Raw genomic sequence first — 17,760 nt, 5'->3', positions numbered from 1 at the left:
TGTATTTATCTATGCAAGAGCCACCACATATGAAAAAAACATAAACCATTGTGTGAAGAGATTTGAGATACTTGGCCTGATTAGGAACTATTTACAAATGTAATTGCTATTATTTATCTTTTATTTGTTCACAAATCCCTTGAAGCACTTTCCCTATGATTCAGGCAGGATCCACATTTTGTTCAGAAAGTTGCATTTTGATTTGGAATACAAGAAATAGGACCAGGAGTAGGCCCCTAGGCTATTCAAGCCTGCCCCATCATTCAATGGAATCATGGCTGATCTATGCCAGCCTTAATTCCTTTTCTGTGCCATTTTCCCATAGCCCTTTATTCCTCAATCCACAAGAATAAATGTGACTCAACCAGATGTGGCTATGTTACAAAGCAATTATGAAATTGTCCACAGTAACTATTTCCAGAAATATTAAGTAAGACATTGGTGTAATCATGTGATTTACTATAGAATAGGAAGAAATAGCTGCTGCTTGAAGGTATGTTTCCAATGGTGACAACAAATCAAGTAGCAAATCCATGCACTGAGATGTAAGCATAGGGAAAGTAATATAAAATGAAACAAAACAGTTTGGTTTTCCACCTTCTATTCTATGCGAGGGAAATTTGAAAGCAAAACTGCTTTGAGCGTTTGAGGATTCTGGGTCTCTACTCGATGGAGTTTAGAAGGATGAGGGAGCATTGAAACTTACAGAATACTGAAGGGCCTGGAAAGAATGGACATGGGGAATATATTTCCATTAGTAGGAGTGACTAGGATTGGAGGGCACAGCCTCAGAGTAAAGGGTAACCCTTTAGAACCAGATCCTGTTTTTTTTTTACCTTGTTTTGGGGCAGCACATTGGCACGGTGATGAGTACTGTTGCCTCACAGCACCAGGGACCCCAATTCAGTTTCAGCCTTGGGTCACTGCCTGTATGGAGTTTGCACATTCTCCCCATGTCTGTGTGGATTTCCTCTACATGATCTGGTTTCCTCCCATAATCCAAAAATGTGTGGGTTAGGTTGATTGGCTGTACTAATTTGACCCTAGTGTTAGGGAGATTAGCAGGGTTAATATGCGGGGTTACTGGGATAGGCCTGGGTGCAATTATGGTCAGTGTAGACTCAGTGGGCCAAATGGCCTCCTTCTGCACTGTAGGAAATCTATGAAGCTATGATCTATGAACCGAAATGAGGAGAAAGTTTGTCAGCCAGAGGGTAGTGAATCTATGGAATTTATTGCCATGTCAGGCTGTGAAGCCCAAGTCATTGGAAGTATTTAAGACAGTCGTAGATAGGTTCTTGATTAGTAAGGGGATCAATCTTACAGGGAAAAGATGGGAAAATGGGGTTAAGAAACTTATCAGCCATGATAGAATGGTGGAGAAGATTCAATGGACCAAATGGCCTAATTCTGCTCCTATTTCTTCTGATCATATGCTGAACCACATCAACCTCATGTTATTTTCAACATGTCATGGCACCCAACACAAAAATTGTAACTCCCAAAACTTGCACGTGGGTTGCCTTCCTGTCCAAATGTGCAAGGTCTAAAGAGAAAGAAACGCCAATAAAACAACAGTGTAGTAACAGTGTTCAAACGTTTTCAAATGAAAACACTGTTATTACACTGGGCCAGTCTGACAAAATACAAATATTTGCATTACATGAATTAATTTAGCAAAATTGATAATATTTGTGATTTTAATAGCTATCAAAGTCAATATTTTCAGCTGATTTAAAACAAAATATATGTTGAAAACATTTTTTTTTTCAGAATGTATATTATTTAAATTACTTTTTTGCTTTATTTGGAAGAAAATGAAGATGTGCCAAATGGTGGGTTGAAGTTGGATGTGAAAATCTGCACTGGAAAATGCTATCAGTTAAGATTATTTCTACATTTAATTTAAAAAGCTGCATAATTTAAAGGCTTGACAATATATTACAATGCTGATAATGGAATCTCTAACATATAGTAATTAAATGTAAATAATATGGTTATTTTTAAGTTCTGTGTTGATGCAGTATAAGTTGCACATAAACCATGGTAGTCACAGAAAAATCAGATTGATATAACTTTTGACTAGAGAATGATGTTAAAAATCAATAAAAACAAGAAAAGCTAGAGATTTTGTTGACTGGATTCAATTATGTAATCATAGAAACATCTTGAATTTTTTTATTAGTTCTAGATACTAGGGATAACAGTTCCATTCCTTTATGCTATCCTTTACCAAACACTGAATGTTGGATTACTGTTTGCCCTTGGTATCATGTACAGTGCACCGTGATATAGTTATAAAAATCTGAAATAAGTGATTGTTCAAACATTTTAATTTGATCGTCATATTTAACTGTCTAAAACACCAGAAATCACTTAAAAAATACTTTTGTCTTTAATTCAGTTGCTCTGGAATAGGCAACATGCAATTGTGTTTTTTTACCATACTGTTGAATGATGAGCCAGACAAATATTCATTCATAATGTTTATTTGAAATAGTTTTCAATTCAAGGTTAGGATAGTCAACTCCCACTAATGTTTTAAATCTATGCCCTTTGTTATTAAGTCAACACATAGAACGACAAGTACGGTTACTTTCCGGCTGTGTGAGGAGAGTTGTAATGTTCAGAAAAGAGCTTTCATATAAAATCTCATAGGCATAGTCGCATACATTAAACTGATAAACCTCAGTTGTTAACAGTTTAATCTGATGAAAAATATCCTTTATTAAAATATTCGTGGTAAATAACTTCACACAGAAAAGGAGGAAGCATATGTGCCGGCATCAACATTTGCTGTACAAGATGCTGATTTTTGACCAACATTGTATAGTATACACTTATGGGATTATTAGGAAGTGAACATTAAACCACTTTTACAGTTTGTTTATGATCGACATTAAGCTGTACTCATTATCACAAATTTATATCACTCTGTTTGGGATGCACAGCCGTGCACAGCCGAAGTTTAACGAGAAAAGGCACAACACTTCGTAACTATTATATGAGAGTTTTGCGCTGAAATACTGTCGGAAGGGACGGGGGGACGGAGGAGGGGGGAAGATTTACAAATGTAAATAAATCAGTGGAGTTCCACTTTTAATTTAGTTCCTTACATTGAATTAAAAGTTTGTGACTGACCGCCACCAGTTTTCTCTTCCAGTTACCAATAAATCGGTGAATGAGTTCGAGGCAACTGTGCCTCACAAACGTTCCACACTTTGGGCACATTCCGCAGTTGGAGAATTGAGAGGGGTTGCTTTCGCTGGGTTCACAGTAAGGCGACCATCCTGTGGCACAAAGGAGACTTGTAAGAGGTTACATCCAGTAAGGCAGGTTGTTTCCCTTGCTCGAGAACCGCTCCCCACGCCCCCCTCCCACCAAAAAAAAACTGCTTCTAAACGTTGAACCCATTTGTTTGTAGTGTCTCAGGCCGGGCCCCGTTGTGGCTGACCAAGAGGGGGATGTGTTATCAGTGACCGCCTTCAAAATGTTCCTTGGAATAGCTGTTCAGCTAACGGTAACTAACCCCTTGCTGCCCTGTCGGACTGTGGAAATATACTTCGTTTTATTTTTTCTCTCTCTCCCTATCGAGTAAGAGTTAAACGTCAAGGAGATTTTGATCAGATAAAGTAAAAGAGGGTGTTCGAATCAGAATGTACACAGCTCATCAACACCTACAGGCAAACACAATTGTTGTTGTTGTTTTCTCTTACCATGGCGCTTACTGCACCGTCCCCCCCCCCAAAAAAAAACTGTCCTGTAGGTAAAATAAGCGATTTATTATGTGCTTTGCTAAGATAAAGAGACGTGGCTTGCTGGAAAATGTTAAAAAGGCAAATTGGAATAAGCCAGCTCTTAAGGAGTGCTGCCATTTCTGAGTCGTTTGTTCAAGACTATAGCCCAGCTTGGAAAGAAGTCTATTAGCGTCAACCAGCCAGAGATTCTTCTATCCTTCTCTGAACCTTCAGTGTTTCGGTACATCGGGTGGACTAAGGGTTTCTCTCTCTCTCTCTCTCTCGGTCTCTCTCTCTCTCTCTCCCACCCTTTCTCTGCAATGAAACTTGGACAGATTTGACGTCAAGAAACTCGGATGAGTAACAGGCGTAATTGTTGTTAATAATTTGTGTGTACAGTGCTGGTCACAAAAGGAAGATAAAGTGTAAGAGACTGCGTTCCTTAGCAACCCGCGTGTATGTGCGAAATGGCAAAGTGTTTGCTAACAGCTTTTCATTCCAGTGAGTCTATTTCAGCACCTTGGATAGAGACACCATCAGTCCGAGATAGATTCACTCCACTTCAGGGACAGCTCTGGGAAGTCGATTCTTTTATTTCTCTCCCCCACCTCCCCCCCCCCCCCCCCCACCCCAAAAATGTTATTTGAAAAGAAAAAAACTGTACCAAATTGCAAGTTAGAGGGCGGGTGTTTATAGTTACAACCAACGCATCGCCAAACGCACCATTAATGCTTCATAGTTGCTCTTAATCTAGATTTCAAATGTATAAGAACACATGTATGACAGATTTGGGGAAGGAGCCAACGCAGGCAATCCGTGAAAAAAAAAAGAACAAGGAAAGGGTGCGTGTATGTTTGGGGAGGGGGGGAGGTGTCCCTCTGGAATAGAAAGGACTCGGGGTAATGCTTCAAATATCCCATCCGTCTTTTTGTGGAGAGTAAAATATTGCATCCTCTCCCCCCGCCGCAACCCCCCCCCCCCTCCCCACCTCACAACTCACCCACCCACGGCAAATACACTGATTTTATCTTGAAGTAAATTTGGACTTGCATTGATTTGGCCAACATTAGGCGTAGTCTTCTTTTTAAGAAAAACAATCATACCATACATCTGAAGCCAACGCACCTTCAGGTGCTTTCTGGTCGTCGCTGTCTGAAAAAAAAAGCTTGTTTAGTTCGGATGGGTTTTGTTGCCATTTTCGGAAAGCTTCGCATCTCTTGGCTGGAGTCGGCAGAGCCTGCCTCTGGAATAGTATTTAACAATAGGTGTACTTCAAACTGGAGTGCATGTCTGCTTGTCTCACCACCCCCTCGCCCCAAACCTCCCTCCCTCGGTCAGTTGAAGCAGATAAAATCAGCAAGGTGCTCGGAAAGTTTTATTTTAAATCACCATTTGAATAGTTGTGGATTGATTTCTGAGCAGTGATCTGATCTCACTCGGACCTTGTCGGCTAAGATGTTGATCGCCCCAGTTTATTTATGTCTTGCAATCTAAAAACATTCAGGGAAGCAGGTGGAAGTGCGTGACAAAATCTTCCCCAAAATACAAACAGAGAGAGAGAGAGGGGGGGATCCGATGTGAGGGATGAAACCACCCATCTTCTCCCCACCCCCACCCCCTTCTCCACCTCTCACCCGCTCCCCACTGAATATAACGGTAGTTAAAAGAATTGTGTTTGATTTAAACAGGGGGGTCGGCATCGCTGGAGCTTTTCTGTGACAATGCGAGGCAGGAGTAAAGTCAGCTTAAACAAAACACCAGCTCGTTAGTCTCATACTTCCCTGTCTTCCTTGCAGCCCACTCCCCCCCAAAAAAAAACAGATACATCAACTCAATAATAAGAGATTGCCCGGTAATGTCAAAATCAAATGCCATCATCTTTCAGTTTTCATATTCGGCAACTGATTTGGACACCCCCTTTCAAAAAAAAATCCCAGTTCTACTCCCTCCCAACACTCCATTACCCTTCCAAAAATAAAATGCCAGCCCCCCAAGCTCTCAAAGGCTGGGACCATTTCTCTTTGTTCCCGTAATCACATGCTTTCTAAGAATGAGTTGGGGACCTCCGCACACAACATGAAAGTGAAGAAAAATATTGTGTATTGTGCAGTGCAAATAGCCCGAAATGGTCAGAATATCACACCTAATCCTTCCAACAACATTCACAATTGCATTTCCAATGCATTTCACCAGCGATCCGGATGGAAAATAATAGTTTGGGGTGGAGGTGAGGGGGGTGGGGTGGAGGGAGGAGGGGGGGGGGAGAGAGAGAGAGAGAAACCCAACCCGTGAAATCATTTGTTGTCAAAGCGCTTTTGTGTTCCCTTTTTATTTGGTAGTAAAGAGGGAAGGGATTTATTATTATAACCAGGGAGAGGGGGAAAAATGGAACGTGCGCAAGCTGCCTTTTTATGGCTGGAAGCTACCACTGTCTGGGGTGGTGGTGGATGTTGAGAGAGAGAGAGAGCGAGAGAGGGGAGAGGCTGCTTTTCTCCACCCCGGCTCTGCGCCGACCTTGAGCCCATCCAGTCTGTTTAAACGGCCGAGTCAATGTAAAGGAAAGTTGCCTGACGTCACGCAGTGTGGGAGAAAGATGGCCACGTTAACGAACGGCGTGCAGCAGCAAGCAGATAGCCTCAACAACAACATCCAGATCAGCACTGCCAACGGGCCTATGAACGGACTCAGCCACAGCCAGAACAGCACCATCCCCATGAAGGACCACGACGCCATCAAACTTTTCATCGGCCAGATCCCCCGCAACCTGGAGGAGAAGGACCTCAAGCCCCTCTTTGAGGAATTTGGCAAGATCTATGAGCTCACGGTGCTGAAGGATCGCTTCACCGGCATGCACAAGGGTCTGTACACATTCAGCACTCTCCCCCAGCGCTCGGAGCCACTTCAGGGAGACAGAGGGAGGGGGCTGGGGGGGGGGGTGGGGAGGAGGAGGTTGGGGTGGGCTTTACTAAAGTCGGTACAATCCCAGTGTGGCTATTTTGTTTGTTCACAATTTAAACGTTGAGGTCCAGCCAGCCAGTGGAGTGGTGCTGAAGGATAGCGTTACTGGGAGAGAGCATGTAAAACCAACTCGTTCCCTATAGTTTTGTGTGTGTGTGTGTGTGTGTGTGTGTGTAAAAAGAGCAGGAGCGATCTGGGAATTGAAAAGAAGCCAGGGAACTGATGGGTGCTGAAATGTAGCTTCTCCCACGCACACTTCGCACAGATTGAAACAACTTAGGATTTCAGAGCGGCCGGCGAACAGTGTAAGCTGTTTGCCTCCCTCCCTTCCTTTTCTTTTTGTGTGCAGATATTTAGTTTTATTTTTCGCCCCCCACCCGCAGCACTTCTCTCTTGTTTGAAAAAGAGAGAGAGAAAAAAATCTCCCGCGAGTTAATAGTGCTGAAAGACAGCGCTTCCGGCTCGAACGATTCACGCCTGTACCTTCTTTGTCAGAATAAGACAACTTTTTAAATGCGTTTTCTTTTTTGAATGATTTGGAGGACTTGGGTGGCGCGATTGAAACTATATATTTGGAGGGGGGGCGGGGTGATCACTGATGGTGCTAAACGCTAGCTTCGCGCACACACACACATACACACACACAGGGATAATAACTTGCAGGATTTGTAGTGGTGATTTTTTTTGACAAAAAGGGAAGCGAAATGACCCTGCTACTGCTGCTGCTGTGTGATATGAAGGAAAGCACACAAGGGTGTGCAGGTGCACCGTCAGTCTGCGTACTGGGGAGAGGGCAATGGGGGGGTGGGTGGTAAAAGTAAGATATGAAAAGGGCCTTGGGTTATCTGTAATTTAAAATGCAATATTTATGAGCTCACCGGCCGCATACTCAGAAGCGGATAAGACTGCTTGCTATTTTCACTAAGCATGGATTGAAATTTCAGAGATACGAGTGATGTGATTGCAAGCACTAGTTCTTGAAAGCTGCAGATAATTATTCACTGATGGCATTAAGATTATTGCCTATGGTCTCCATCTCCCACCCCCCTCCCCGCCGCTGTCTCAATTTCAGAATTAAAAGTGCAGTGTCCAATTTGTGCTCATGACTGGTGGGAATATTCGGACTTTGAATTATTTCCATGGCATGTAGTCACACATACACCATTTGCGCCTCTCCTGCAAATAAGCTAGGTCAGAACCTGAGCCCCCACCCGCACCCCACCCCTTCTTCGCACAACCCCCTTTCCCCCACTCTACAGGGCTGGAGTGAAGCTGCAGAGTTGTAAGTTCCTGGGTGAGGGTGAGGGGGTGGTGGGGGCGGAGGGGGGGGGGCAGTGCGCTCTACATCAGCACTGACAACTCCTGCGGGTTAACTTCCATTGCCAGACCACATATGGCACTGTGCAGACAGCCCAGACTTCTCATAATACAAAGGTGATTGTCGCAGCCTCAATAGTTAATGTCAAAGGCTGCATCCTCTGCTCTGGAGTTTTATCCAGTATCCCTTGTAAATGAAATAAACTATTGTTCTTAATCTGGACCGAAAGTACCAAGCATTTTTAAGTATCAACAAATATGAGTGTTATGTTGGGGCTATGTTTGAAGGTACACTTATGTAATGGACTCTGTTATTTTATAATAAATATTACATTCCACGGTATTTATTACACCCCCTGTTCAGGCACTAACAATGCAGAAGCAGACACATTTGCAAAAGTGGATGCAATAATATATTCCAAGTAAAATCTAGTTAGTACATAGGTCGATCACATACAAGTGATCTAGTCAGGCGCACATTACTGATCATGGCACCAGATTGCATATGTTGGGACAATAAGAAAGTAAAATCATTTGGGGGGAAAAAGGGGGATGACGGCAAAATTGTAATCGCAGTGTCTTTGTATGTTTTAATTAAATAATTAGGTTGTGCCTTCCTAACGTACTGTGCCAGGGAATCTGCTCTGAAGGCCCAGAGTGCACTGCATGAACAGAAGACATTACCTGGGGTAAGTTTGAGAAATTCTTTCAAGTTTCCGTGCCTTGGTGATGGATCCGAGCCATTGCCTTTCCCATGCAAAAAGAAAAAAAAGTTGCCGCATCTCCTCGGGCGCTGCTTAGATTTTCAGTAATAATACTCTAAAATGAAAGTCGTCCATCGTATTATTGGCAGCGTGGTATGTTTTATTTATTGGTGTATTTGTTTCAAATTGCACAGAGTGTGTGTGTGAAAGAGAGCGGAATCAAAGATTCCAACATGGTGCGGCTTTGAGAGAGAGAGAAAGGGGCAAGAAGTGGTTTAATTTGGTGAATGATCGTCGTGTCACGGACCAGTGACCTATTCGTTTGTGTCACAGGGAGTCTTTAAGTAGCCCTTTTGGCGTGTGGTTGAATACCGATGTCTATATAAAGGAGTACATGACAACTTTTAGCAGTCAGCATATCCAGGTGCAGATGAGCAGCTTTAGACAATGAGCCACGTGGATGGTAGTGGACAAGTTCTTTTCTTGTAAGGAGCTCTGACTGTCTTGCCTCGATAGTCCTGGGTGCATTATTTTACCCAAAAAAAAACAGATCTCGCCAAGGGAAGACTGTAGTGTGATTATGGACATTTTAAGACTGGCTTTCAAAAGTCATTTATGCAATCAGCTGTGACATCCTCTCGCATCGATTAATTCTGCTGCTGGAAATACATATTTTATAACAAGCTGACAGATTCAAGCAGGCGTGTTACAAACCAGCGCGGTTTGGGGCTAGGAGGTAACGCGGGCCATGCAATATTTGCAAGAAAACTCTGACTCCTGATCATTGTTCATCGTATCCAGCCTCCCCGCGCCCCCCCCCTCCCCCCACCGCCCCTCCAAACAATAATTGGAGCGAAGACCAGACCAACCTTTAAAAAATTTCGAGAACCACACGATACAACTTAATCAAATCCTTTCATTCTTCGTCTTCTCGCGCCTTAATCAGTCTCTGCTCACACCGCCCCCCCACCACCCCGCGTCCCTCCCGCGACTTCTGTCACTATACATATATGCTTTTACATATGCTTAAATATATGGGTGTGTGAATAAGTTGTGTCTGTACACATCTGTAGAAATGTTGTGTTATATAGAAATGACACATATACATCTGTGTGGATGGAGGATGAGAAATAATTATGTTTCATGCGGAAAGATGTATAAATGGCAAAAAGCAAAACTATACTAGAGTTATCCCCAGCAGACTAACGATGAGGAAAATAAATTGCGATTGAAGTTTTTTAGATTAATGCCATCCGGATGCCACCTCTGATCCAATCTGTGTTTTCACTGCGTTCGTATTTACACACATATTTTTAATCAGTACTGAGTCTGAGATTTATACTTGGTAGCTGTAGTGAGAATCGTTATGTATTCAGCGTGTAACCACCTACTATCATGGGGTTGTGTGGCTTTTGTCAAGACTTATTATCATACAGAAGCCTTCAGCTTTCCCATGGCCTGTTTCATTTCCATTGTAGAGATGTATTTAAGTCAACAGCTGTCACTGCTATGAAGCAGCCCTCTAAGTTTTAAAAACGACCACCACCAGCTACCCCCCCCCCCCGCCCCCTTCCTTATTAATCCTCCTCATCGGATGTAATAGTCTGTCATTCTCAAATCTTCACAAACCTAATCACATTTGAAGCGGGGCGTGGGGGGAGGTGGGGGGAGGTCTGGCCACCGGGCACTTCACTGTTATATTGTTAGGCAATGTTATTAGTTTACACAGTAATTGGTGGCCATTAGACACAAATGATTAAGAGCCGAAAGACCAATCTTTGTGCACGCATGGTGTGCAAGATAAAGGCTGCACCATCCTTTTGTGCACTTTCAGCTGCCACCCACTTTTGATAGCTCCATGGCACCCGGCCGTATCATCCCTGACAACACACTATTTGTGTTCGCATGTTAAAGGTTAACGCCAGTGTGTGTGGAGTGACGAGGATGCTGTATCTGTATTACTAAAGGGCCTTTCGAAACGTCAATGACATCATCCTATCCAGCTCACCAACAAATAGGAAACAACCTAAAGTAGCTCTACTGCAGAACAATTATTCAAACAAAACCCCAGTTCCTGCTTTTCATCACTGTAATACCAGTCAAAGAAGGCCGCCTGACTTAAACCCATGTTCTTGGGTATTGATATACTTGTGGTGACATAGGGGGAGAGAATGAGACAAGAGTCTTTTCTAACTTAATTTCCCTAAATCCATTTCCTCACTGTCCAGTAACGTATGGCTGGTTGGTTGGTTTTGAAGTTATGAAATCAATTTTCAAGTTGGTAAGTAAATTATGGGGGAAAGGGATGCTGCAACCTTAGACATCCACATCTGATATTGTTGGCATCCTGCATGCATGAGGCTGTGCAGAACAATAAAGGTTTCGTTTCATTTGGATTTGGTCTGCACATGACGCAGCTCTCAGACCTGCTGGAGACAGTCTGCAAAAAGACTCCTTTCTAACTTTTTAGCAGCCTATTGGACTAATCTGGGAGCTATGGCAATACGGATGTAGGGAAGAAACATGATTCCTGGAATGATTTTTTACATAGCGTGTTTGTCAAATCTTTTAAACATCTTTACAACGTTTGAACGATGCTGATCAGCAATATTTCAGATTATATTTGTAGCATTAGAAATCTCATTGCATGCTGTGCACTAGATTGCAGACAATTATGATTTTATTGTGTAAAGTGAATGCACACGAGTGTCTATGTGAAAGTGAGAAAGACAGGGCGATAAGACACTGATTACATGAATTGGAGTCAGTTTGGTCTTTGTTGACCTGCTAGAAACTCAGGGGCATTGTGAAGAATTGCAGACATTAAAAAAAATGGAAAAGCCAGTAAGAACGTCTAATGGGAGGTGCAAGATGTATGCAAAAAATGTGTGCCGGGATGATTACACGTGTTGTTCCATCTGAGTCAGAGCGAGCGAGCGAGCACTTACACTTCCTCATTATTGTCTATTGAATGGCTGAAACTGAAAGTAATGAGATGGAGCTTAATAAGGAAATGCTTCCTTTCAGAGGATGAGAGTTGTGTGCCTGCTGTATCTGCCATGTCTCATTAACAGGCTGCTGCGGAGCACATGGTGTCGCACAATAATGAGAGTTTTGAGGGTGGGGGTTGGAAGTGAGCATGCTGCACTCCAGAGATATCTCTTTTGTGTTGCCAAGCATTTAAGTTCATTCCCGAGCAGACACCCGGCACAGATTTTGTAAGAAAAGAAAATACAAAAAGATGGATATTAGAAGACCAGGCAACGCAGAAATAAAACGTGTATCATATTTGTTCTGCGTTCGATGTCTTCAAGTTCTCATCCCAGTGATGCCTGACAGATTTTATTATCCAGCAATACATTAAGTTTTCTAATTCCTGACTAGACGACTGGATGGTGTGTTTTTACACTGGATGAAGTGCTTAGCCTGGGCAAAAGAAATTAACATGCACCACTTTGCTTTCCATCAATAAGCTACACGTCAGTTCATCAAACAGTATATTGTATTTCGGAGAAGATAACAATATGGAGAAAAGTGTTCAGAAGGAGAATTAGCTCACACAAAATGTTGTTTTGCTATGAAAATATTTTATTGGAGATCAAATACTGAATGGTCTAACTAATTCCAGAGGGTCCCATACCGTCTTATATTAATGTGGGATTACTGTTAGTATTGGAATATTGTGATATCAAGACATTTTTGGATCAAGGTAGAGCCTTGGGTCTATTTCTTGATTTGGTTTGCCTGGAAAGTTTCTGATCCCACAAGATTAGTTTTCTCAGGTTAAATCTTCTTTGCAGATTTGGAAAAGGCAAGAACCAGCTTAACATTATGACAGTATTATTGGTGTAAAGGTTTCCAGTGTCAAATGAGTGTCAAAGGAAAATTAATCCTAAATATAAAGAAATACAATGTGAACTGCAAATGTGTATGATCAGAATATTCATGCAGGAATGTATAAATTAACACGTAGATCATATTTCCCTTGGCTGTGGAATCTATAATCTGGGGGAACAGTTTCAAGCCATTTAGGGTTGAGATGAGAAGGAATTTCTTCACTCAGAGCATGGCAAATGTTTGGAATTTTCTGCCCCACAGGGCTGTGAAGGCTCAGTCATTCAAGACCAAAATCAAAAGATTTCTGTATTAAAATAATCAAACATTATGGGGATAGTGCAGGAAAATTGTGTTGAAATAGAAGATCAGTCTTGATCTCATTGAATGGCGCAGAGGACTTGAGGGGCCAAATGGCCCATTCTTGCTCTTATTTCTTATGTTCTCATGTTCTCATGTTCATGCTATTTTTGTAATTTGAAGTATTGAATAATTTACTAAGTTGCAAGTAAGTTATGATAAACATCAATATCAATGTAATAAACAGTATCAACAACAATTTTCACTCTGACCTGATGAGTTATGATATTGGGCTTTAGCATATCATAATATATCTTGATTACTATTTGTCCTGACACCTATTATAACCAACTATTAATTCTGTCTGAGACAAGTGTATAAGAATAAAAAAGGAAGAACCTGATGATGGATGGAACAAAAATTAGATAGTGAGCAGCTAAATGAAGAAAAACACATATATGACAAATGAAAAGAGTAGTGAAACAATGTAAAAAATATGGAAGGAGAATAATTTAACTTCATAAGTATAGTTGGTCCACATGGTGTCTAGGACGCAAGGTATTTAGATAGTTATCACTATGAAATAATGAACGAAAAAGAAGCTGGTATCATTCTGTCAATTTAACAAATGAAGCATGTTATCCCATTTTTATGCCAGAGTAATAAGGGAGCTTTTTCCATCTGCGTATGACGTCCAAAGACTTTACCCTCAGCATTTTTCTGAACACAAAGACAAAATAATTTAATCTTTCACACTGAGTCTTTTGTGAAACAATTGTTGTATTTTATAGTCGAATATAAAAACATACGATAGAAGACCTAAGTTTTACTGTAATAAACAAGAGTTCTGGATATTTTGCTTCGTGATTGAAAGAAAGTTGTGGAAATCTGCATTAAAAATGTTTTGAGTTTGTTATAAAACATTTCACCTACACAACAAAACTGAGATGAAAATTTTCAGGACATTCATTTTTTTTATTTCTAGCTCTCTCTTTCCTTCTCATTTCCATATGTGGTATCACCCTAAATTCTCAAGATATTTGCTGAGTCATCCATAAACGAATCCCTTCACACAATCTACTTAACAAACTCCATGTTATATAATAATCCCATTCATGTAGTAGGCCTGATAACTGCTCAGTGTTCTTTGTTGAATACCCCACAAGCATAGGCTTAATAACCCTCTGTGCTTTCTGTGTAAATTTGAAGCCCCACAGTCTAAAAGGTATCCTCCATTATATCTGCTTGATAACTTTTTTGTGTGATATGCTGTCAGCCCCTCTACATGATCTACTTAATGTGTCAAATAGCACTTCCATGTAATCAGCTTGTTAACATTCCTTGGGGTTTGTCAGATAACTGCTTCATGTGTTCGGCCCTAACAATCTTTCGACATGATCTACGTGTTAACCTTCCATGCGATTCGCCAAATAGCATTTCCATGTTATGTACCTGATATGTCAGGTAAGCCCTTCACATGATATGCAGGGCAGCACTTCCATAATCTATTTGAATATCCCCGATGTGATCTGTGTGAGTCACCTAGTGATGGAACAGCTTGATAGCTTTCATAAAACCTACTCAATAACTCATCTTTGCAACAGTCATAATAAGCCTACTATAATCTGTAAAGGATAGAATCTTTTCTGTAGAAGCTCTTTTCCCCAGCACCTATGTGCCTCACAATGTAACATGTCTCATAAACATTAATAGAATATAATATAGGAAATAAACAAGTAAATGGCCACAACTCATAACAAACTTATCTCCCCTGGATCTTAGCAATTGGATGTTGCATCAGTGCAATGTGTGCGGCAATGTAAAAACAATAAAATGTATCTCTCCTAATAATTTATCTTAGTCCTTCATTGTAATATTCATAAGCATTCCATTCTTTTATAAAATTACTGCTAATTTAGTACGGCTCAACATTAATGAACTGAATTGTAACTAGTCACAAGAATTTGTCTCATTCTACCTGCAATAGCCTGTGTTAACAACCCTGGTGGTCCTACCACTGGGCTAACATTATACCCAGAAGGAATATCAGTGACTTGGAGTTTGTTGTGATGATGCAGCACAGTTATGGGATTGGGTGACATAAATTGTGAGCAGGAAGCTCAAATATCTTATGACAGCGATCCAGACTTCAACATCATTGCAATCTCAAAATAAAGTTCCAGTACCCACATTATGCTAGTTTTGTTAGTGTTTGCTGAATCTTATGCAGTTTGTTCACTTAGCTTGAGGAGTTTGGGTCAGGCTGTGGATTGGGCCGCGGATCTGGGTGGAGGTAGTATTGAAGCTTAGGATAAAGATGACTACCAAGTTTTGACGTGACACATGCAAGTAACAAAGCAGGTTTTTGGGAAGCTGGATTAGAATAACTATGTTCCTGCCACCATTTTCTGATCGAAGCCCTACCAGGGAGCCGGCTCTATGCTCAGCATTTAGGATGCCAGAGCCTTTGGAACCAGCGTTTGGGTGGGCTGGGTCTTCCTAACGTCCAATAATGGGATGGGTGGCGAGAAGTATATCGGAGCCATGACATTTTCAGGAAGGGAATCCATCAATTTTTTTTCGGGGACTGTGCTTTCCATTACTGCGGGAATGTTTTCTTTGAAGCTTGTCTGTCTCCTGCATTTTAGTGTGTGGTTCTGCAACAGCTGACAGGAAGAGGGATATTTTGAAACATTATGGCATTGCTTCAATGTGATAATAAGGTCACTCAAAAGAAAGAAAGGGTTTTCCTTAAATAGTAATGCTCCATTGTCTAGATACCTAACACTCTTTTATATACTATATGCAAATAAACCCCTGGAGTACAGAATGTGCTTTGCAGCTTTCAAAATATTTTTAGCCACATGCATGTGTAGAAAATGCTGAGTAAATTTTTAATGAGGAGCAGTACCAAGTAACATTTAAAGAGCTGTCTGGAGTTTCCCAGCAGGACTGCTTTTTCCACAGCGCTCTGTTCATAAACATTTATTTTTTTTTTAAAAAAACAGGTTTCTTCACGAGATGTCACTGTAGTCTTCAAAGAGTTAAATTGTGCAGCTGTGCTGTAGATAAAGCCAAGATGAGGGAAAGTAAGAAATTACTGAAAAGGAGAAAATGATAGATTACAGATGGATACAAATAATACAACCAGCTTCATGTAAACACACAATAGCAGGTGCAGCGAATATGAACTGCTGTGTCAGAGAAACCAATTGTGACTTGTCAGTAATGACATACTCCATCTTCTGTGAATGAAGGTAATACCACCTGTTGGATAAGGTTGCTAGAACAGCCCAGTATATCTAAGCAAGAAAGCGCAGGACTACCTAACTCAAGGGGTGAACTATCTGGAATCTGGGCCTTGACCAGCTATTCTTTCCTGCCTATACCATTATTAGGAGCCATGGGTGGAGCACTAACTGCTGGACGAGCACAAGAATCACTGTCCCCCCGTTTGCAAAAAATACTTCCTCCTTTTACTTATGATAAACAACTTAAGCCAGTAACAATGACCATTTGGGCCATAGACTCAGTGACTCTGCTATCAAGTTAATTTGATGTTTGATTTGATTTATTATTGTCCCATGTATTAGCATATAGTGAAAAGTATTGTTTCTTGTGCGCTATACAGACAGAGCATATCATCCATAGAGAAGGAAATGAGAGATTGCAGAGTGTAATGTTACAGTCATTGTTGGGGTGTAGAGAAAAATCAACTGAATGCAAAGTAGGTCCATTCAAATGTAATTATGTAATTATGAAATGCAATTGTAAGCCTCAGATTATTTGTGCTATCTTCTCACCCCAAAAAGTTAAGATAAACTAATTTGAGGGTCCAATTTAAAGATAAGTTGAGGGGAAAGATTGTTGTTTTTTTACTTTTGGAGCCAGTTAGAAAACAAGACCACCCTGGAGGGGAAGAATTAGCGTCTAATTAGTGTCCTCAGTGCATTTCAGCTCTGATCTGGGAATGGAAGTGATTGGGAAATCTCATTGCATTGGCGAAGGGTAGCTGTTTGAACAAAGGTTTAAAAAGAAAACATCACTTTTCCTGATGAGAGACATGGACTATAATTAATGACTAAAGTAGCAAAACCTTTGACCTAAAGTCTCTGGATAAAGGGCAGACCAAGACGAATGAGTCTTCTAGCGTAACTCAGCAGGGCTTTGTGTTTCCGTACTCCCTAGTGTGGAACCTTGGTGCAGGAGGAGTTTTTTTCTCATGAAGAGAAAAGGTGCTCCTATTATGCAAACTATAAAATTCTTGAATTGATCGTTTTAAATGGATGTTTTTATTAACAGGGTACCAGCAAAGGAACAGCATTTTGTAACATCACAACATTAGCATAAACTCCTAAAAACTTTCTTTGATCTGGCATTACCTTGAACACAACATGTACTTTTTAAAACTAAAACTGTACAGCCCTGATTGTAATGGGTCCATTCTGTGTGGCACTTCTTTGTTTCCCTAACATTGTCTGCTCTGCAAAGCTGGTCTACACAGGAAATGCTATTAATATAAACAATTGTTTGTTCTTGTGTCTTCACAAAGATTTTTAATACTTTACACTCTTGTTGCAGTGGTTTTTGATCTGTAAAAATAAATTATTTCACAGCTCATGGGGCTGTGATAGAGGAATGACAGAAGGCAGAGAGTGAGGGGGAGCCTGTGTGTTCTAGCTCAGGGGAGGGGAAAAAGAACTGAAGAATGACTCGTATCAGCCCATCATTGAACAGCCCTCATCTCCTGAAAATAGTACCATCAAACTCCCTTCCAAAGTGCAAGTGGAACCACGTGTAGGAGGAAATGATCCTGTATTTTCTTGAAAATGCCTTGATTTTTAAGCATTGATCATAACTGTCAGTGAAACTGCTTTAATAGAGATGGGCCTCCAACAGAAAGTATCAAT

At 41.0% G+C, this 17,760-nt stretch overlaps 1 protein-coding gene across 7 annotated transcripts in view; it reads left to right on the top strand.

Annotated features, from left to right (window-relative positions):
• Positions 1-6,251: 6,251 nt before the first annotated feature.
• Positions 6,252-17,760, top strand: part of celf4 (CUGBP, Elav-like family member 4) — a 1,183,497-nt gene continuing 1,171,988 nt past the window's right edge. For all 7 annotated transcript variants that reach the window (XM_080215459.1, XM_080215370.1, XM_080215109.1 and 4 more), the window contains exons 1-2: positions 6,252-6,595; positions 8,619-8,701. In XM_080215459.1, the coding sequence (XP_080071585.1) occupies positions 6,331-6,595; positions 8,619-8,701 (348 nt within the window). In that variant the 5' untranslated portion in view covers positions 6,252-6,330. The remainder of the gene's footprint in view (positions 6,596-8,618; positions 8,702-17,760) is intronic.

The sequence above is a fragment of the Carcharhinus amblyrhynchos genome, chromosome 1, assembly GCF_965287045.1.
Source record: "Carcharhinus amblyrhynchos chromosome 1, sCarAmb.v2.hapA, whole genome shotgun sequence".
Classification (NCBI taxonomy): domain Eukaryota; kingdom Metazoa; phylum Chordata; class Chondrichthyes; order Carcharhiniformes; family Carcharhinidae; genus Carcharhinus; species Carcharhinus amblyrhynchos.
The sequence above is the reverse complement of the archived record's forward strand: the minus strand, read 5'-3'. Positions and strand labels throughout refer to the sequence as shown.